A 22,079-nucleotide genomic window follows, 5' to 3' on the forward strand; every position below is an offset into this window, starting at 1 on the left:
AGTATGCCAGGGCTATCGCATCTGTTATCCAGCGTTCTGTAGTGCCCTTGGAAGCTTTGAGTCCTTTCCTGGGTCCCTGGAAGCAGATAAAGAGAGACCCTTCCTTCCTATGCTGCTGGGAGGATTCTAAGTATTGAACTAGACACCTCTTTACATCTAATTTGTGGAATTTTCTTCCTTTTTATTTTTTGGGTCTGAGCAGAAGGAAGGAAGGATTAACTTCTGAGATCTGTGGAATCTGGACGCTACTTTGGGTAGGTAGACAGGGTCAGTTTTAAGGATAACTCTATCATCCAAGATTTTTGTGAAGGGAGGACTCACGGACAGGGCTTGCAGATCACTTATTCTACGGGCTTACGTTAGAGCTATCAGAAGTGATAAGGTTTTAAGGGGTATTAACTCTATAGGCTCAAATGGAGAGTCTGTTAAAGCTGACAAGACTAGATTTAAGTCCCAAGGAGGAAGTCTTTTTATATCGGTCTAGATCTTGATGCTGCTCTAACAAATCTTGTTACCAAGGGTTGGCAGCTATATTTTCACTGTACAATGCTCCTAGAGCCGCTATCTGTACTTTTAGAGTACTCACTGAGAGGCCCAGATCTAGACCCTTCTATAGGAATTCTAATATCTCAGCAATTTGAACCCCATGCTGTAATTTTACCCCGGATGTGGATAAAAATTTTTTCCAGGTCTTGCCATAGATTTTAGTGGTTACAGTTTTCCTACTTTTCCTTAATGTGGAGAATAGTTTATCCGAAAACCCTCTTTCCTTCAGTAGTGACCTTTCAAATTCCACGCTGTTAAGTGGAGTTTCTCCGACTGAGGGTGGAACACCGGTCCCTGTGATAGGAGGTCCGGCAGATCCGGAAGAACCCAGGGATCGGTGATCGATAGCATTCTCAGCCAGGAGAACCAGGCTCTTTTGGGCCAAAAGGGGGCTATTAGAATGAGTCTTGCCCCTTCCTGCCTGATTTTTTGTAGAACTGCTGGGATGAGGATTAGTGGAAGAAACGCATATGCAAGGCCTTGTGTCCAAAGAATCGTGAAGGCATCTAGCGCCCGAAAGCCCCCCTTGAGTCTAGAGAACAAAAAGCTTTCACTTTTCTGTTGTCTATATTGGCGAAAAGGTCTATTACAGGAATTCCCCAAAGCGCTGTGAGCTGGCGGAAAATGTGTTGATTTAATGCCCATTCTCCCTGTTTTAATTGGGTATGGCTCAGGAAGTCTGCTTTCGGATTCTCTACTCCTTTTATATACAGTGCAGAGAGGCATAGTAGGTTGTTTTATACTAAGCTGAAGATTTTGGAGGCGGCCGTCATTAGGGCTCGAGACCTGGTCCCCCCTTGGTGATTCAGGTAGGCTACTACAGTCTGATTGTCCGAAAATACTTGGACATGATGCCCCCATAGGCTGTGGAGGAAAAATAATCGGGCACGGCCCACTGCCCGGAGTTCTTTTTGGTTTGAGGAAGCCTCGAGTTCCTGACCTGTCCAAGCTCCCTGAGTGACCCTGTTATTCAGGTGAGCTCCCCACCCCATGGGGCTTGCGTCTGTGGTAACTATTTGAGATACTTCTATTACCCAAGGGATCCCTTTTGCTAGGTTGTTGGGATCCATCCACCAGGCTAGGGAATGAATAGTGGCTGAACTTAGAGTCATGTGGTTTTCAAGGTGACCTCTTAGAGAAGCCTGATTTTTCAAAACATCCCATTGGAGGTCTCTCATGTGAAGTTGTGCCCATTGGACCGCTGGGAGGCAGGCAGAAAGGGACCTTAATAACGACATCGCCCTTCTTAGGGTCATAGAAGGGTTTGAGCAGGCTTTCAACACCAGATTTACTATCTTTAGTTTTTTCTGAACTGGGAGGCGGCATTCTTGTGTTGTGGAGTCCAATGTTAGACCCAAAAATTCCTGAACTCTGGTTGGGTTTAGTTTTGATTTTTGTAAGTTTAGGAGCCAGCCTAATTTTGTTAGAGTGTTTATCACTATGTTGCAGTGTTGTTGGCAACGTTGGGCCAAGTTGCTCACAATCAAAAAGTCGTCCAAGTATCGGACTATTAATATGTCTTTTTCTCTCAGATGGGACATCATTTCCCCTATCAGTTTAGTAAATATGCGGGATGCGACTGATATGCCAAAGGGAAGGGCTCTGTATTGGTATTCCCTTATTTCCCCTTTCATGGCCACTGCTAGTCTGAGGAATTTTTTAGAGTTTTTGTGGATGGGGATGGGATAATACGCATCGGTGTGATCCAACACTATCATGAAACAGTTTGGAAACAGATTTTTGATCGTTGATTTGATCGATTCCATTTTGAATTTTTGATTCCTCACATAACTGTTTAGCTTCCGTACGTTTATTATCCTCCGGAAGGATCCATCCGGCTTTGGAACTAGGAATAGTGGGGAATAGAATCCCTTCCCTTCCTCCAGTAGGGGAACTTCCTGTATAACAGCTTTGTCCATGAGTTTTATAATTTCTTGTTCTAGGGCCTCTTGTTGTTGGGGGGAGGACCTCAGCGGAGTTAGTACATAATTTTGGGGAGGAAGGGAAATAAAGTCTATCCGAAGCCCCGATTCTATTAAGCTCAGTATCCAGGGGCTGGTTGAGATTTTTTCCCAGGCCAGGAGGAACTGAGACAATCTTCCTCCCACCCTGGGGGAACTGTCACTTGGGAGTTTTTTTTGCCTCGAGTGGAATTGCCGAAAAAAAAGAACCCCCTCTCTCTCCTTTTCCCTTCATCCCATCTGTTCTGCTCCCTCGGGGGACTTCTTCGGAAAAATTTCCTATTCCGAAAGGGCCGTTTAGCAAATGGTGAGGCCAAATTAAGGAACCCTTTCTTCTTGTCCCCTGCTTTTTGTAAGATATCATCCAAAGTTTCCCCGAATAAAAATTTGCCTTCACATGGGATCGAGTAAAGTTTCTGCTTGGTTTGCAAATCCCCCGGCCAACTATTTAGCCATAATGTTCTACAGGCTGCGTTTGAAAGGGCTGCTGATTTAGATGCGAGTTTAACCGAGTCGGCCAAAGAGTCTGCTAGAAAGGCTGCCGCTCCGCTTATCATAGGGATAGAGTCTAGCACCTTATTTCTGGACACCCCATCCCTCAGTTGTTTCTCTAAATTATCAACCCAAATCATTGGGACCTAGAGGTGCATGTAGCTGCTATTGCTGGTCTTAAACATCCTCCTGCCGATTTCCAGGCCCCTTTAAGAAAGGTATCAGCTCTTTTATCAAGGGGATCCTCTAGGGTACCCATATCCTCAAAAGGTAGTACAAACTTCTTTGAGGCCTTAGCCACCGCAACATCAAGTTTGGGGGCTTTATCCCATGAAGTAGATGCCTCCTCCTCAAAGGGATAATTTCTTTTAAGGATCCAGCACCCCCATAGTCGATCTTACTGCCTTCACTAGTGTGTCAACTTCGTCTAGGAGAAAGCAATGACGACCTCCGCTTCCCTTGTCAGAAGAAGAGCAAGAGGAGTCCCGTGTATCTGAGTCTCCACTTTCGAAGCTAGAGGAATCAGAGTGGGAATAGGGTATAGGTGTTTTTTCCCAACTTTTCCCCCTTTAAGGGATCTAAATACTGATTCTAACTATGATTTAATTACTTATCGTAATTCAGAGGCAAAACTTGTTGTTTCCACACAGAGGACTCGTCCTCTACAGGAAAAGGAAAAAAAGAGAAAGGGCTGACAGCACTCACTCAATGGGGCGCCCGTTCCATGTCCAGGGAACCATCCCGGATGCTTCAAACAGTCCGCAAATAGATGAACAACGCTCCAACCAGGTGTAGTATTATCAAAATAGAGTATTTATTTAGCCATGGTACAGCAACGTTTCGACCAAAATATGGTCTTTTTCAAGCATGCTTGAAAAAGACCATATTTTGGTCGAAACGTTGCTGTACCATGGCTAAATAAATACTCTATTTTGATATTACTATACCTGGCTGGAGCGCTGTTCATCGTCCTATACAGGAGTCACAGAGCTTCTTAACCCAGGATTGTGGTAGGGCGATCTCACACAAGGGGCAGGTTCTGTGTTTTGTTTTCCCCATACTTTTCCTTGCCCAAGATGAACAGAGAAGAGGGGACCCCAATTATAATATTAAACTGACACGAAGATCTCTCACCCACCTGACGCAGCTGCAGGTACCAGTTCTAGAGGAGGAGTAGGATCCTGTAATGTAAGATCCATAGGTGGTGGCATAGGCAGGTTTTTCACGCTGGAGCTCTTGCTACGTTGCGTGGAATGGCGGCTGGACCGAGTATTCCAGGTGTCTGCAGAAGATCTTTTTCTCTCCACATCCGGTTTCGTCCTCTGGTGGTGTTGCCGCTGCTGCTGTGGCGGCTGCGGTGGTTGGAGCTGCTGGTCGCCATCTTCCATGGTTCCTTCCTTGGAATAACGTGGCTGCGTCGCTGGAGAAGCGCTGTTTTTTTTTCCCCTGCGCATGCGCGCTCTCCCGGGAACCCGGAAATGCTTGTGGATCTGGGGCGTCGGCCATCTTGGTGCACCTTGCGCACTGTCTGCGCATGTGCCCGCCTCGACCCGGAAGTTGTCCTCATTTCCGGCATGACGTCCATCTTGGACGGACGCTCCTCATGCAAGCCGGGTACCGGAGCCCCTACTGTTGTGAATTCAGCTTTTGGGCTCCCTCCGGTGGTTGTAGAGGGTAATGCAGTTGTGCCTGGACAGGTGTATCTACTAATTGCAAAACTGACTGGGGTATATAGCCTTGCAGGACTCTTTAGTCCCTGCAGGTTGTCCATTGTTTTTGGAGGATTCACTTCCCTGCTGGTCTCTCCAGTTTGCTGTGCTTTTCTACAAAGATAAGTCCTGGCTTTGTTTTTGCTGTCCACCTGCTGTGGACCTTTTAGTTCTGTGCATATTCATGTTTTTGTCTTGTCCAGCTTTGTCTGTGAAGGATTTTTTGCAGCCAAGCTGTGTCTCTGGAGATGCAGATATACCCTCCATGTCTTTAGTCAGATGTGGTGATTTGTATTTTCTGAGGTGGATATTTTCTAGTGTTTTAATACTGACCGCATAGTACTCTGTTCTATTCTTTCTTTTTAGCTAGTATGGCCTCCTATGCTAAAATCTGATTTCATATCTGCGTATGTTATTTCCCTCTCCTCTCACAGTCAATATTTGTGGGGGGCTATCTATCCTTTGGGGATTTTCTCTGAGGCAAGATAGGTTTCCTGTTTCTGTCTTTAGGGGTAGTTATTTCTTAGGCTGTGTCGAGGGGTCTAGGGAGTGTTAGGTACCCCCCACGGCTACTTCTAGTTGCGCTGCTAGGTTCAGGGTTTGCGGTCAGTACAGGGACCACCTTCTCCAGAGTCCGTCTCATGCTGCTCCTAGGCCACCAGATCATAACACCCTACCTCCTATCCAGAGTGGCGGCTGCGCTTCTCCCCTACCACGCTGCAGACCTGTTGGTCCCAGCGGTGGTGGCTTCGGACACTGCACCATCCGTGGCAGGGGCCTCCCCGCTGCCATGACCCAGACTGGCCGGCTCCGGACTTGCTTCAGGCGTCTTCAGAATCTTCAGGTACCGACACCTAGTAGGTTCCCCATCAGGGACAGGAAACCGAACTGATGCAGGGGAGAGGTACCGCCCTTTTATCCTGTAGGTTTCCTGTCCCTGAAGGGCGTATCCCCTCTCTCTGTGGTGCTGTCATGCGGGACTGAGAAAAAGATTTTTTATTTTTACGGCTCTACATTATAAACTTCTGTGAAGCACTTGGGGGTTCAAGGTGCTCGCCACACATCTAGATAAGTTCCTTAGGGGGTCTACTTTCCAAAATGGTGTTACTTTTTTTTTTTTGGGGGGGGGGGGTTCCACTGTTTAGGCACATTAGGCGCTCTCCAAACGAGACATGGCATCCCATCTCAATCCCAGACAATCTTGCATTGAAAAGTCAAATGGCGCTCCTTCCCTTCGGAGCTCTGCCATGCACCCAAACAGTGGTTTACCCCCACATATGGGGTATCGGCGTACTCAGGACAAATTGTACAACAACTTTTGAGGTCCAATTTCTCCTTTTACCCTTGGTAAAATAAAACAAATTGGATCTGAAGTACATTTTTTGTGAAAAAAAGTTAAATGTTAATTTTTTTTAAACATTCCAAAAATTCCTGTGAAACACCTGAAGGGTTAATAAACTTCTTGAATGTGGTTTTCAGAACTTTGAGGGGTGCAGTTTTTAGCATGGTGTCACACTTGGGTGTTTTCTATCATATAGACCCCTCAAAGTGACTTCAAATATGATGTGGTCCCTAAAAAAAAAAAGGTGTTGTAAAAATTAGAAATTGCTAGTCAAATTTTAACCCTTATAACTCCCTAACAAAAAAATTTGGGTTCCAAAATTGTGCCGATATAAAGTAGACATGTGGGAAATGTTACTTATTAAGTATTTTGCGTGACATATCTCTGTGATTTAAGGGCATAAAAATTCAAAGTTGCAAAATTTGCAACATTTTTGCCAAATGTCCATTTTCTTCACAAATAAATGCAAGAAATATCAAATAAATGTTACCACTATCATGAAGTACAATATGTCGTGAGAAAACAATGTTAGAATCATCAGGATCCGTTGAAGCGTTCCAGAGATATAACCTCATAAAGGGACAGTGGTCAGAATTGTAAAAATTGGCCCGGTCATTCACGTGCAAACCACCCTTGGGGGCAAAGGGGTTAAGCAAATCTGATTGCTGGTTAAAACATTTCCCACATTCTGAACAGGAAAAAGGCTTCTCCCCTGTGTGGGTTCTTTGGTTTATGGTATTTCCATATTCTGAATGTGAAAATGACTTATTTTCTTTAGGAGCAGATTGCGTTTTAATGCTTATTTTGTGACTTTCATTTTCCTTTGTAGTCAGTAATAAATCAGAAGACAGGACCTGTTTCAAAGGATCAGATGACAGATCTTTGCTGTGAAGGGATGATGGTATATCTGAAGTAATGGCATTCAGTTCAGTTGCATCCTGTGGGATTTCGAGATCATCTGATTTAAAAATTGAAGATGTCAGCTGTCCCTCTGATCTCCTGGTACAGTCATCTGCTAAGAAAAAAACTATTATTTTTGAATAAAATATCCTGGAATTTTATATTTTTGAACATTTGTGCTTCAACTGTCCATAAACATGGCAAGCTATGTAAAAAAACTGTAATTATTTACCAAGTCAATGACAGTTCACAGTCTAATAGAAAACCTTATTAGGTGAATCAGTAGTGTGTGGTGTTCAACTGTTTGTTCATTCTGCCTCCCAAATATTGAATAAAAAGAAACCAATCAATGTTATGTAGGTGAAAATAATATCAATTCTCATCTCACAAAAAACAAGTCCCCACTCAGGTCCACCCTCTGACAATGGAAAAACAGAGGTTCCCACACTATTAGTGGCTCAAAGGCTGTTGAAAAGCAACAGGGTTTCTATAAACCAATCCAGCAAAATCCTCTCTCACTTCTGAGTCCTGCACTGTGCAAAAACAAAATTTAGGATGCCTGTATTTAGCAATATTATAGTGAGCACAATCTTGGCACTAAGTGTTGGGTAACAAAATGGCAAATGTGCAATTTTCACTCTTCAAATTCCACTGCATGTTAATTTCTGGAAAGTGGCTGTGGAATCAAAATATTCAGTCCTCCTACACATGTGCATGTGGTCAAAATTGTTGTTACCCCTTGAATCTGACAAAAGTAATAATAAATAATCTATGAAAATGAACGTCAGACATTGCTTTTCAACCATGCGTCCACAGAATAAAAAAATAAATAAAAACTCATGAAATAGGCCTGGACAGAAAGGATTGTACCCCTGAAAATGTGACAAAAGGGACATGTTAAATCAAGGTGTGTCCACTAATTAGCATCACAGGCATCTACAATCTTTTTTATTTATTATTACCGTATATACTCGAGTATAAGCCGACCCAAGAATAAGCCGACCCCCCTAATTTTGCCACAAAAAACTGGGATGACTCGAGTATAAGCCTAGGGTGGGAAATGCAGCAGCTACCGGTAAATGTCAAAAGTAAAAATAGATACCAATAAAAGTAAAATTAATTGAGACATCAGTATGTTAAGTGTTTTTGAATATCCATATTGTATCAGGAGCCCCATATAATGCTCCATACAGTTTATGATGGCCCCATAAGATTCTCCATATTAAAATATGCCCCATATAATCCTGCATAAAGGTTAATAATGGCCCCATAAGATGCTCCATAGATACATTTGCCCAATATAATGCTGCACAAATGCTGATTATGGCCCCATAAGATGCTCCATGAAGATGTTTGCCCCATATAGTGCTGCACAAATGCTGATTATGGCCCTATAAGATGCTCCATACAGATACTTGCCCCATATACCGTAATGCTCCACAAACGTTAATTATGGCCCCATACAGACACTTGCCCCATATAGTGCTGCACAAACGTTATGGCCCCATACAGTGCTGCACAAACGTTATGGCCCCATATAGTGCTGCACAAATGTTATGGCCCCATATAGTGCTGCACAAACGTTATGGCCCCATATAGTGCTGCACAAACGTTATGGCCCCATATAGTGCTGCACAAATGTTATGGCCCCATATAGTGCTGCACAAATGTTATGGCCCCATATAGTGCTGCACAAACATTATGGCCCCTTATAGTGCTGCACAAAAGTTATGGCCCCATATAGTGCTGCACAAATGTTATGGCCCCATATAGTGCTGCACAAATGTTATGGCCCCATATAGTGCTGCACAAATGTTATGGCCCCATATAGTGCTGCACAAACGTTATGGCCCCATATAGTGCTGCACAAACATTATGGCCCCATATAGTGCTGCACAAATGTTATGGCCTCGTATAGTGCTGCACAAATGTTATGGCCCCATATAGTGCTGCACAAATGTTATGGACCCATATAGTGCTGCACAAATGTTATGGCCCCATATAGTGCTGCACAAACCTTATGGCCCCATAGATGCTCCATACAGACACTTGCCCCATTTGCTGTTGCTGCGATAAAAATAAATAAATCACATACTCACCTCTCCATCGCTCAGGCCCCCAGCACTTTCAATAGCTACCTGCTCCTTGTTCCAGTGCAGCTCCATCTTCCGCACTGATGTTCAGCAGAGGGCGCGCACTAACCACGTCACCTCGTCCCCTGACCTGAGCCTCACTGCTGAAGACAGAGCGACGCCCGGAATGAGGAAAGGTGACTATCGCGCAGCGCTCCCCTCCCCGTATACTCACCTGGTCCTATGCAGTCCCTGCTTCCCCGAAGCTGCAGCTTCATCCTGTACTGAGCGGTCACCGTTACCGCTCATTACAGTAATGAATATGCGGCTCCACCTCTATGGGAGGTGGAGCCGCATATTCATTACTGTAATGAGCGGTACCATGTGACCTCTCAGTACAGGAAGAATCTGCTGCTGCCGGGGAAGCCAGGGACGAGCAGGAACCGTGCCAGGAGTAGGTGAGTATAATTTCACAGCCCCCGCTTCCCCTCCCCTGCCGACTCCTGGGTATGACTCGAGTATAAGCCGAGAGGGGGACTTTCAGCCCAAAAAAGTGGGCTGAAAATCTCGGCTTATACTCGAGTATATACGGTACTTTTGTTAGAGTCAAGTTATTTCTGTGACCATTATGTGTTTTTCTGTCATTAAATGAGGGGTACCAACAATTTTGACCATGTGTGTATAGATTATAACCATCAGTGAATTAATTTATAAAATGGAATCACTTTATGGGGATTTCGACTATTCTGGTTTTCTGTCCTTTAGTTATATTAGGGTTAAGGTTGATCGCATAGCTTTGCAAAACTCCTTATCTTAATAGCTATAGCGCTTACTGAATAGTTGCCTCGGGAACCTTGTTGCATGGAGCGCTCCCGATATTCATCTGTTCAGTGCTGCAGCTGCCTGTGTTGTGGCTGTGTGACAGTCACAACACATACATGCAGAGCCTGTGCCTGTTTTTGGGCTATCCATGCATGTGTTGTGACTGTCACACAGCCACGACACATGCAGCAGTAACGCCATCACACAGCCACGACACATGCAGCAGTGACGCCATCACACAGCCACGACACATGCAGCAGTGATGCCATCACACAGCCACGACCCATGCAGCAGTGACGCCATCACACAGCCACGACCCATGCAGCAGTAACGCCATCACACAGCCACGACACATGCAGCAGTGACGCCATCACACAGCCACGACACATGCAGCAGCGACGCCGAACAGCTCATTATCATGAGCACTACAGGTATCCAGGTTACCGAGGCAGCTATTCAGGAAGCGCTATAGCTATTCAGATAAGCACTTATCCGAATTTGATCAACCCTAATTAGGGTTTCTGCATATGGTGTGTTGAATCTCCTCTGGGATCTGTTCCTGCTGTCCAGCTGGAGTAATCTGCTCCCTACTTCAGCCATTTGGAAAGTACTACACCCTACTAAAGCTCAAAGCATATGACAGGAATCTGCCAGGAACAGCGTTGTTCTCCTCTGGTTCAGTCCTCTGTGCTCACCTTGTGGCTTGTGTATTTGCTTCCTGTTGTGAACGTGGCCCGTTTACTGACTACTCTTGTGCCTTCTGATTCTATCCTTCTGGTTCTGACCCAGCTACCTGACTATTCTTCTTGCCATCTAACACCACAGAATAGCAGGTAACACCGTGGTCCAAGCCTAGGGGTCCCAGTGTAAGTCAAGTTACATGTAAGGGTGTTAAAGGGCAATGAGCAAGGCAATCCTTGGGATATGGAAAGCAGAGAACCTAGTACCAAGCATGTTCATGGTGGATATCTTTTGAGCTGCCAAGTGACCCAATACATTGTGTCTGCAATCTATTCTAGCTAGATCTACATTCAAATAGTTACATGGTGCTCCTTCCCTTCTGAACACTGCCATGTGCCCAGACAGTACAATCGTATGTAGCGTATTGTGCAAAGTTGGAAAATAAATTGTAAGATCCATTTGTTTTCTATTATCCTTTGTGAATGATTCCAAAGTTATCACTACATAACGTGACACATATCAGATATGAAAAATGGGGCCTGATTAGGAACACAAAACTGGCTGCAGGAAGAGGTTAAATCAGAGTATTTTTGACACTGACTACTGTAATCAAAAACTGTGACTATAAACAATAACACAACTACTGAAATGATCAAACTTATTAGTCTTCATCTGTAATAGCTAGCAGTGAAATCTCTCTGGTGTAATTAGAGTATGGGTCTCAGTGACTTCACAATCTAAACTATCCTAAGGGCCAATATTTTCTGTCAGATGAGTATCAGGAAGAAATATTACACATTTAAAAAGAACTGTGTATAATAGTGCAGAACTGAGATGTCTTAAAGTGAACCTGTCAGCAGGATTGTGCACAGTAACCTACAGAAACTGTCAGGTCGGCGCCGTTCTACTGATTACATTGATACCTGGTGATGAAATCCGTCTTGTGGTTGTTGTTTAATCTGTATTTGTAGTTTTCAGTTAATGAGATTCTTGTGCTCTGTGGGGGGGCTTTAAGTGGTGATTAAGCCAATTGTATTGTAAGCCAATACAGATGCATATGTAATCAGAGTATCACATAAAGCCCCGTCCACAGCATGACAATCTCATTAACTGAAAACTACAAATAAAGATTAAACAACAACCACAAGACGGATTTCATCACCAGGTATCAATGTAATCAGTATAACTGCGCCAACCTGCCACTGTCTGTAGGTTACTGTGCACAATCCTGCTGACAAGTTCACTTTAAATGTAGATCTTAGGCATTTGGAAGAGGCGATGGAGAGCTTTTTTTTTTTTTTTTAAGACTATCAGGTAGTTACAGACTCACATAAGTCAGGCAGATCAATCCCACCACAATTAAACTATCATACAGAATGAACCGGTAAAAAAAATACATTTTTTTATTATATGTTACATCCCCAACAACAACGTATGTACGAGGGAAGAACTTCAACATTAAACTGGAGTTGCACTCATTTATGGCGGACCATTGAAGCTACTGTGAGTCCTGACCAGAAGATTAGAGAAAATAATATTGCTCCACATTTCAGGAGAGATTGTTCAGTAATCTGAATTCCTTAGGATCGAAAACATAATGTCATTTATAACATGGAGTGAATCCATGAAACCAGGGCTCGAGCCAACACATCTCCTGCAGGCGTGAATAAATGTATATTACAGCCATCAGCCGAGCACAGCTCAGAGATATATCATGGCACAGGTGTAATGGTTTATGTAGTTTATCACAATCCTCCTGGAAGTTAGTTGGTTCTAAAAGAAATTGAAATTTCAGGATAAAGGGAAACTCTGCTGTTATTGTACAATCGATGTGAAGACTTTCTGCCCAATGATGACAGAAGTATTCTAGGAGTGATACCTTTATTGGCTATCCAGAAAATAATATGTTTGCAGCTTTCAGAGCACAGTGGCTCCTTCTTCAGGCAAGATTACAAATAGATTAATAAGAAAAAAGCACAACATTTAAGCAATACTACAGTAGGACATTTGTTCAGGGGATGGGAGAGATAGTGCCTCCTAAAGATAAACCAAGGAAATCTAATTAGGCATTTTCTAAGGGTACCGTTACACTAAACGATTTACCAACGATCACGACCAGCGATACGACCTGGCCGTGATCGTTGGTAAGTCGTTGTGTGGTCGCTGGAGAGCTGTCACACAGACAGCTCTCCAGCGACCAACGATGCCGAAGTCCCCGGGTAACCAGGGTAAACATCGGGTTACTAAGCGCAGGGCCACGCTTAGTAACCCAATGTTTACCCTGGTTTCCATTGTAAATGTAAAAAAAAAAAAAAAAAAACACGGCATACTCACATTCCGGTGTCTGTCGCGTCCCCCGGCGTCACCTTCCCGCACTGACTGTCAGCGCCGGCCGGCCGTAAAGCAGAGCACAGCGGTGACGTCATGACGTCACCGCTGTGCTCTGCTTTACGGCCGGCCGGAGCTGACACAGTCAGGGCGGGAAGCTGACGCCGGGGACGTGACAGACACCGGAATGTGAGTATGTTGTGTTTTTTTTTTTTTTACATTTACAATGGTAACCAGGGTAAACATCGGGTTACTAAGCGCGGCACTTCTCTTAGTAACCCGATATTTACCCTGGTTAACAGTGAACACATCGCTGGATCGGCGTCACACACCCAATCCAGCGATGACAGCGGGTGATCAGCGACCAAAAAAAAGGTCCTGATTAGGGTTGAGCGAAACGGGTCGAACATTTTCAAAAGTCGCCGACTTTTGGCTAAGTCGGGGTTTCATGAAACCCGATCCGACCCCTGTGCGGGGTCGGCCATGCGGTACGCGACTTTCGCGCCAAAGTCGCGTTTCAATGACGCGAAAAGCGCCATTTCTCAGCCAATGAAGGTAAACGCAGAGTGTGGGCAGCGTGATGACATAGGTCCTGGTCCCCACCATCTTAGAGAAGGGCATTGCAGTGATTGGCTTGCTGTCTGCGACGTCACAGGGGCTATAAAGAGGCGTTCCCGCCGACCGCCATCTTACTGCTGCTGATCTGAGCTTAGGGAGAGGTTGCTGCCGCTTTGTCAGAAGCAGGGATAGCGTTAGGCAGGGTCCATTAACCACAAAACCGCTTGTGCTGCAGCGATTTGCACTGTCCAACACCACCCTCGGTGTGCAGGGACAGTGGAAGTTTTTTTTTTTTTTTTTTTCCCCTCAGCGCTGTAGCTCATTGGGCTGCCCTAGAAGGCTCCCTGATAGCTGCATTGCTGTGTGTACGCCGCTGTGCAAACCAACTGCTTTTTTCAAAGCACAAATCCTCTTGTTCCTTCCTTTCTGCACAGCTATCTTTTTTGTTTGTCCACACTTTTTATTTCATTTGTGCATCAGTCCACTCCTTATTGCTGCCTGCCATACCTGGCTGAGATTACTGCAGGCAGGGAGATAGTAGCTGCCTGCCATACCTGGCTGAGATTACTGCAGGCAGGGAGATAGTAATTGTAGGACATTCCCTGTTTTTTTTTTTTTTTTTTTTTTGGTGGGAGATTAAGATTGGCAATTTGGCATTTCTGCTAGAGTGCCATCCCTGTGTGTGCCATCTCTCTCACATAGTGGGCCATAGAAAGCCTTTTCATTTTTCTGTATTTTTTTTTGTGGGGTGTATAAATTCTCCCTGATAAAAATACAGTGGGAGATTAATATTGGCCTTTGGGCTTGTGTGCCAGTCCTGAGTGTGCCATCTCTCTCACAAATAGTGGGCCATAGAAAGCCTATTTATTTTTTTTTTTGGTTTTATAAATTCTCCCTGAAAAAAAGGGAGATTAATATTGGCCTCTGGGCTTGTGTGCCAGTCCTGAGCGTGCCATCTGTGCCAGCCCTGAGCGTGCCATCTCTCTCACAAATAGTGGGCCATAGAAAGCCTATTTAATTTTTTTTTTTGTTTTATAAATTTTCCCTGAAAAAAGGGAGATTAATATTGGCCTCTGGGCTTGTGTGCCAGTTGTGAGCGTGCCATCTGTGCCAGTCCTGAGCGTGCCATCTCTCTCACAAATAGTGGGCCATAGAAAGCCTATTTAAATATTTTTTTGGTTTTATAAATTCTCCCAGAAAAAAAGGGAGATTAATATTGGCCTCTGGGCTTGTGTGCCAGTCCTGAGCGTGCCATCTGTGCCAGCCAGCCCTGAGCGTGCCATCTCTCTCACAAATAGTGGGCCATAGAAAGCCTATTTAATTTTTTTTTTTGTTTTATCAATTTTCCCTGAAAAAAGGGAGATTAATATTGGCCTCTGGGCTTGTGTGCCAGTTGTGAGCGTGCCATCTGTGCCAGTCCTGAGCGTGCCATCTCTCTCACAAATAGTGGGCCATAGAAAGCCTATTTAAATATTTTTTTGGTTTTATAAATTCTCCCAGAAAAAAAGGGAGATTAATATTGGCCTCTGGGCTTGTGTGCCAGTCCTGAGCGTGCCATCTGTGCCAGCCAGCCCTGAGCGTGCCATCTCTCTCACAAATAGTGGGCCATAGAAAGCCTATTTAATTTTTTTTTTTGTTTTATCAATTTTCCCTGAAAAAAGGGAGATTAATATTGGCCTCTGGGCTTGTGTGCCAGTTGTGAGCGTGCCATCTGTGCCAGTCCTGAGCGTGCCATCTCTCTCACAAATAGTGGGCCATAGAAAGCCTATTTAAATATTTTTTTGGTTTTATAAATTCTCCCAGAAAAAAAGGGAGATTAATATTGGCCTCTGGGCTTCTGTGCCAGTCCTGAGCGTGCCATCTGTGCCAGTCCTGAGCGTCCCATCTCTCTCACAAATAGTGGGCCATAGAAAGCCTATTTTATTTTTTTTTTGGGTTTTAGAAATTCTCCCTGAAAAAAGGGAGATTAATATTGGCCTCTGGGCTTGTGTGCCAGTTGTGAGCGTGCCATCTGTGCCAGTCCTGAGCGTGCCATCTCTCTCACAAATAGTGGGCCATAGAAAGCCTATTTAAATATTTTTTTGGTTTTATAAATTCTCCCAGAAAAAAAGGGAGATTAATATTGGCCTCTGGGCTTCTGTGCCAGTCCTGAGCGTGCCATCTGTGCCAGTCCTGAGCGTCCCATCTCTCTCACAAATAGTGGGCCATAGAAAGCCTATTTTGTTTTTTTTTTGGGTTTCAGAAATTCTCCCTGGAAAAAAAAAGGGAGATTAATATTGCCCTTTGGGCTTGTGTGCCAGTACTAAGCGTTCCATCTCTCTCTCTCTCTCAGTCAGTGGGCCATAGAACGCATATTTTTGGTTTTATTTGTTTTCTAAATTCTCCCTGAAAAAATCATTTTATTTTATTTGGTTTCTAAATTCTTCCTGATAAAATCATATTTTTTTTATTATTTTTATTTCTAAAGTCTCCCTGAAAAAAAAAAAAAAAAAACAACCAAAAAAACAGTGGGAGATTAATATTGGCCTTTCTGCTTGTGTGCCAGTCTTGACTCCTGGGTGTGCCATCTCTCTCTCTCTCTCTCTCTCTCTCTCTCCAATTGTGGTCCATAGAAAGCCTATATTTTTTTTCCTTGATTTGGGTTCTAAAATCTACCAGAGAAAATAACTACATCAATCATTGGTAGAAAAATATTGGCCTCTGGGTTTGTGTGCCACTCCTGACTCCTGTGTGCGTCATCTCTCAGTCAGTGGGCCATAGAACGCCTATTTTTGGTTTTATTTGTTTTCTAAATTCTCCCTGAAAAAATCATTTTATTTTATTTGGTTTCTAAATTCTTCCTGATAAAATCATATTTTTTTTATTATTTTTTTTTCTAAAGTCTCCCTGAAAAAAAAAAAAAAAAACAGTGGGAGATTAATATTGGCCTTTCTGCTTGTGTGCCAGTCTTGACTCCTGGGTGCGTCATCTCTCAGTCAGTGGGCCATAGAACGCCTATTTTTGGTTTTATTTGTTTTATAAATTCTCCCTGAAAAAATCATTTTATTTTATTTGGTTTCTAAATTCTTCCTGATAAAATCATATTTTTTTTATTATTTTTTTTTCTAAAGTCTCCCTGAAAAAAAAAAAAAAAAAACAACCAAAAAAAACAGTGGGAGATTAATATTGGCCTTTCTGCTTGTGTGCCAGTCTTGACTCCTGGGTGCGTCATCTCTCAGTCAGTGGGCCATAGAACGCCTATTTTTGGTTTTATTTGTTTTATAAATTCTCCCTGAAAAAATCATTTTATTTTATTTGGTTTCTAAATTCTTCCTGATAAAATCATATTTTTTTTATTATTTTTTTTTCTAAAGTCTCCCTGAAAAAAAAAAAAAAAAAAACAACCAAAAAAAACAGTGGGAGATTAATATTGGCCTTTCTGCTTGTGTGCCAGTCTTGACTCCTGGGTGTGCCATCTCTCTATCTCTCTCTCTCTCTCTCTCTCTCTCCAATTGTGGTCCATAGAAAGCCTACATTTTTTTTCCTTGATTTGGGTTCCAAAATCTACCAGAGAAAATAACTCCATCAATCATTGGTAGAAAAATATTGGCCTCTGGGCTTGTGTGCCACTCCTGATTCCTGTGTGCGTCATCTCTCACTCAGTGGCCCATAGAAAGCATATAGTTTGTTACATTTGTTTTCTAAATTCTCCCTGCAAAAATCTATTTTTTTTTTTTTGGGGGGTTTCTAAAGTGTTCCTGAAAAAAATAAAAATAAAAAAAAAATAATAGTGTGACATTAATATTAACATTTGTGCTTCAGTGACAGTCCTGCGTGTGGGGCATCTCTCTAATTTGCAGCCACCAAAAAAAGAGTGTGTAACATTGGGCCTGATTTTCGCTGTGGTCTCACCAACCTGTAAAGGGGTAGCTAAATCATACTGAAGTTATAGCTCACCGTGTAAGTTGTGTGACTGCAACAAATAACGTTAGTTTGGTTACGTTTTTAAAACAATGAGGAAGTCTAGTGGAAGAGGTCGTGGCCGGGGGCGTTCATTGTCAGCTGGTAATGAGGGTAGTGGTAGTGGTGGAGCATCAGGTGGTCGTGGGGGAAAAAATATTGCACCTAAGTCTGGAGCTGTGGAGCCAGGTTCGTCGTCCGGCTACACAAGGCCTCGAACGCTCCCTTTTCTGGGATTAGGAAAACCGCTTTTAAAGCCGGAGCAGCAAGAGCAAGTTTTGGCTTATCTTGCTGACTCAGCCTCTAGCTCTTTTGCCTCATCTCGTGAAACTGGTAAAAGTAAAAGCAGCGCGTCGTTAGTGGATGTTCACGGTCAGGGACAAGTCACTTCCTTGTCCTCTTCAGCAAAAACAACAACAGAGAAGAATGCAGCAGGCGACACAACGGGTTACTCCATGGAGCTCTTTACACATACCGTCCCTGGCTTAGAAAGTGAAGCAGTTAACAGTCCATGCCCATTACAAATTGAATCTGACATGGAGTGCACTGACGCACAGCCACAGCCAGACTACTATGCTGGTCCTTTGACTCAGACCACAACATTGCCCTCGCAGGGTGCTGATCAAGAATCAGACCCTGATGAGACTATGTTGCCCCATCACGAACGCTATACCACCGAACGACACGGTGACACAGACGAAGTTGCGCAGGAGGTACAAGAAGAGTTATTAGATGACCCAGTTCTTGACCCCGATTGGCAGCCATTGGGGGAACAGGGTGCAGGCGGCAGCAGTTCTGAAGCAGAGGAGGAGGAGGGGCCGCAGCAGGCATCAACATCGCCACAGGTTCCATCTGCCGGGCCCGTATCTTGCCCAAAACGCGTGGCAAAGCCAAAACCTGGTGGAGGACAGCGTGGCCATCCGGTTAAAGCTCAGTCTGCAATGCCTGAAAAGGTATCCGATGCTAGAAAGAGTGCAGTCTGGCATTTTTTTAAACAACATCCAATTGATCAGCGCAAAGTCATCTGTCAAAAATGTTCTACTTCCTTAAGCAGAGGTCAGAATCTGAAAAGTCTCAATACTAGTTGCATGCATAGACATTTAACCACCATGCATTTGAAAGCTTGGACTAACTACCAAACGTCCCTTAAGGTTGTTGCACCCTCGGCCAATGAAGCTAGTCATCAACGCAACATCCCTTCCGGCAGTGTAGGACCACCATTTAGCGCACCACCTGCTGTATCTGTGCAGGTATCTTTGCCAGGCCAAAGCAGTCAGGGTCAGGGAATCACCAGTTTCGTAGTAGGAAACACTGCATCTAGGGCACCGGCGGCAACAATACCATCTCCCACCGTCTCTCAGTCTGCCATGTCCACCGGCACCCCCGCTAGTTCCACGATCTCCAGCTCTCCAGTCCAGCTCACCCTACATGAGACTATGGTTAGAAAAAGGAAATACTTAGCCTCGCATCCGCGTACACAGGGTTTGAACGCCCACATAGCTAGACTAATCTCGTTAGAGATGATGCCCTACCGGTTAGTTGAAAGCGAAGCTTTCAAAGACCTGATGGACTACGCTGTACCACGCTACGAGCTACCCAGTCGACACTTTTTTTCCAGAAAAGCCATCCCAGCCCTCCACCAGCATGTTAAAGAGCGCATCGTCCATGCACTCAGGCAATCTGTGAGCACAAAGGTGCACCTGACAACAGATGCATGGACCAGTAGGCATGGCCAGGGACGTTACGTGTCCATCACGGCACACTGGGTAAATGTGGTGGATTCAGGGTCCACAGGGGACAGCAAGTTTGGGACAGTTCTGCCTAGCCCACGGTCTAGTAAACAGTTGTCTGTAGCCGTTCGCACCCCCTCCTCCTCCTCCTCCTCGTCCTCCTGCAGAAGCAAGAGCTCGTCCACAGACCGCAGTCGCACAAACACTCCATCCGCACCTGCCACTGTTGCACACCAGGTCTCCCATTATGGGGCAGCTACTGGCATACGTCAGCAGGCTGTATTGGCTATGAAGTGTTTGGGCGACAATAGACACACCGCGGAAGTTCTGTCCGAGTTCTTGCAGCAAGAAACGCAGTCGTGGCTGGGCACTGTAGATCTTGAGGCAGGCAAGGTAGTGAGTGATAACGGAAGGAATTTCATGGCTGCCATCTCCCTTTCCCAACTGAAACACATTCCTTGCCTGGCTCACACCTTAAACCTGGTGGTGCAGTGCTTCCTGAAAAGTTATCCGGGGTTATCCGACCTGCTCCTCAAAGTGCGTGGACTTTGCGCACATATCCGCCGTTCGCCTGTACACTCCAGCCGTATGCAGACCTATCAGCGTTCTTTGAACCTTCCCCAGCATCGCCTAATCATAGACGTTGCAACAAGGTGGAACTCAACACTGCACATGCTTCAGAGACTGTGCGAACAGAGGCGGGCTGTTATGTTTTTGTGGGAGGATACACATACACGGGCAGGCAGTAGGATGGCAGACATGGAGTTGTCAGGTGTGCAGTGGTCGAAGATTCAAGACATGTGTCAAGTCCTTCAGTGTTTTGAGGAATGCACACGGCTGGTTAGTGCAGACAACGCCATAATAAGCATGAGCATCCCCCTAATGCGTCTGCTGATGCAAAGTTTGACGCACATAAAGGATCAGGCGTCTGCACCAGAGGAAGAGGAAAGCCTTGATGACAGTCAGCGATTGTCTGGTCAGGGCAGTGTACATGACGAGGTACCGGGCGAAGAGGAGGTGGAGGATGAGGAGGATGATGGGGATGAGTATATTTTTAATGAGGAAGCTTTCCCGGGGGCACGGGAAATTGGTGGCGTGGCAAGGCCGGGTTCTGGTTTTTTGAGGGACACAAGTGACGTAGATTTGCCTGCAACTGCCCCTCAACCAAGCACAACCGCAGATTTGACAACGGGAACTTTGGCCCACATGGCGGATTATGCCTTGCGTATCCTCAAAAGGGACACACGCATTACAAAAATGATGAACGATGACGATTACTGGTTGGCCTGCCTCCTTGATCCTCGCTATAAAGGCAAATTGCAAAATATTATGCCACATGAGAACTTGGAACTAATATTAGCAACAAAACAATCAACTCTTGTTGACCGTTTGCTTCTGGCATTCCCTGCACACAGCGCCCGTGATCGTTCTCACACGAGCTCCAGGGGCCAGCAGACCAGAGGTGTTAGAGGGGCAGAAATCAGAAGTGGCGTTGGACAGAGGGGTTTTCTGACCAGGTTGTGGAGTGATTTTTCTATGACCGCAGACAGGACAGGTACTGCAGCATCAATTCAAAGTGACAGGAGACAACATTTGTCCAGTATGGTTACAAACTATTTTTCATCCCTTATCGACGTTCTCCCTCAACCGTCATTCCCATTTGATTACTGGGCATCCAAATTAGACACCTGGCCAGAATTGGCAGAATATGCATTGCAGGAGCTTGCTTGCCCGGCAGCTAGTGTCCTATCAGAAAGAGTATTCAGTGCTGCAGGTTCAATACTAACAGAAAAAAGGACTCGTCTGGCTACCCAAAATGTAGATGATCTAACCTTCATTAAAATGAACCACAACTGGATTTCAAAATCTTTTGCCCCACCCTGCCCGGCTGACACCTAGCTTTCCTATGAAAAGGTCTTGCCTGTGGACTATTCTGAATGACTTTTCCAATCTCGTAATTTTCTTCACCTGATTGTCCAGCATACGACATGTTTCCACCTCACGAAATGGCCAAACTCCCCACACGGGGCCGTGCTATCGCCACTTTGCGCTTGGACCCTTGAGAGTGCTGTTTGTCTGAAGAGGTGGGTGTGGCCGCTTTTGGTCGACGGCACTGCCACTGGGTCCCTCATAGTACAATAAAGTGTCTCTGGCGGTGGTGGTGCGCACCCAACGTCAGACACACCGTTGTAATATGAGGGGCCCTGTGCCTGTACCGCCGGCCACAAGACAGTTCCCCCCCCCAGCTCAAACAGTGCTCTACCACTAGCAAAATTATCTCTCACAGCTTCACCAATGTGTAGTCTAGCCGCTGACATCCTTCAATGCCTGGCACTGACAATACCATTGTTTTGACATTTTTGTTATGTTAGGCCTTCGAAGCCTGTCTGCGGTCCATTTTTTCAACTACTACTACACTGACCAGGTCACTGCTGCCCGTGTACCCCTGGAACCAATTTAAAATTGCCTACAGCCATGTGTTATTATTTTAGGCCTTCGATGCCTGTCTGCGGTCACTCCTTCCACTAGGCCTCCACTGACCACACCACTGCTGCCCGTGTACCCCTGGAACCAATTTAAAATTGCCTACAGCCAGCCCAATTTTTTTATTTTAGGCCTTCGATGCCTGTCTGCGGTCCATTCTTTCAACTACTACTACACTGACCAGGTCACTGCTGCCCGTGTACCCCTGGAACCAATTTAAAATTGCCTACAGCCATGTGTTATTATTTTAGGCCTTCGATGCCTGTCTGCGGTCACTCCTTCCACTAGGCCTCCACTGACCACACCACTGCAGTCCGTGTACCCCTGGAACCAATTTAAAATTGCCTACAGCCATGTGTTATTATTTTAGGCCTTCGATGCCTGTCTGCGGTCCATTCTTTCAACTACTACTACACTGACCAGGGCACTGCTGGCCGTGTACCCCTGGAACCAACATCAGAAAATATAAAAATAAGTATTTTGCTTATAAAAAAGAAAATACTGGTGAGATATCA

At 44.9% G+C, this 22,079-nt stretch overlaps 1 protein-coding gene across 1 annotated transcript in view; it reads right to left on the reverse strand.

Moving 5' to 3' along the window:
• Positions 1–22,079, reverse strand: part of LOC138666938 (zinc finger protein 182-like) — a 52,774-nt gene that overhangs the window by 25,516 nt on the left and 5,179 nt on the right. The window contains exon 6 of the mRNA XM_069755133.1: positions 6,905–7,062. Coding sequence (XP_069611234.1) covers positions 6,905–7,062 — 158 coding nt within the window. The remainder of the gene's footprint in view (positions 1–6,904; positions 7,063–22,079) is intronic.

This window comes from Ranitomeya imitator, chromosome 2 (assembly GCF_032444005.1).
Source record: "Ranitomeya imitator isolate aRanImi1 chromosome 2, aRanImi1.pri, whole genome shotgun sequence".
In the NCBI taxonomy this organism is placed as follows: Eukaryota; Metazoa; Chordata; class Amphibia; order Anura; family Dendrobatidae; genus Ranitomeya; species Ranitomeya imitator.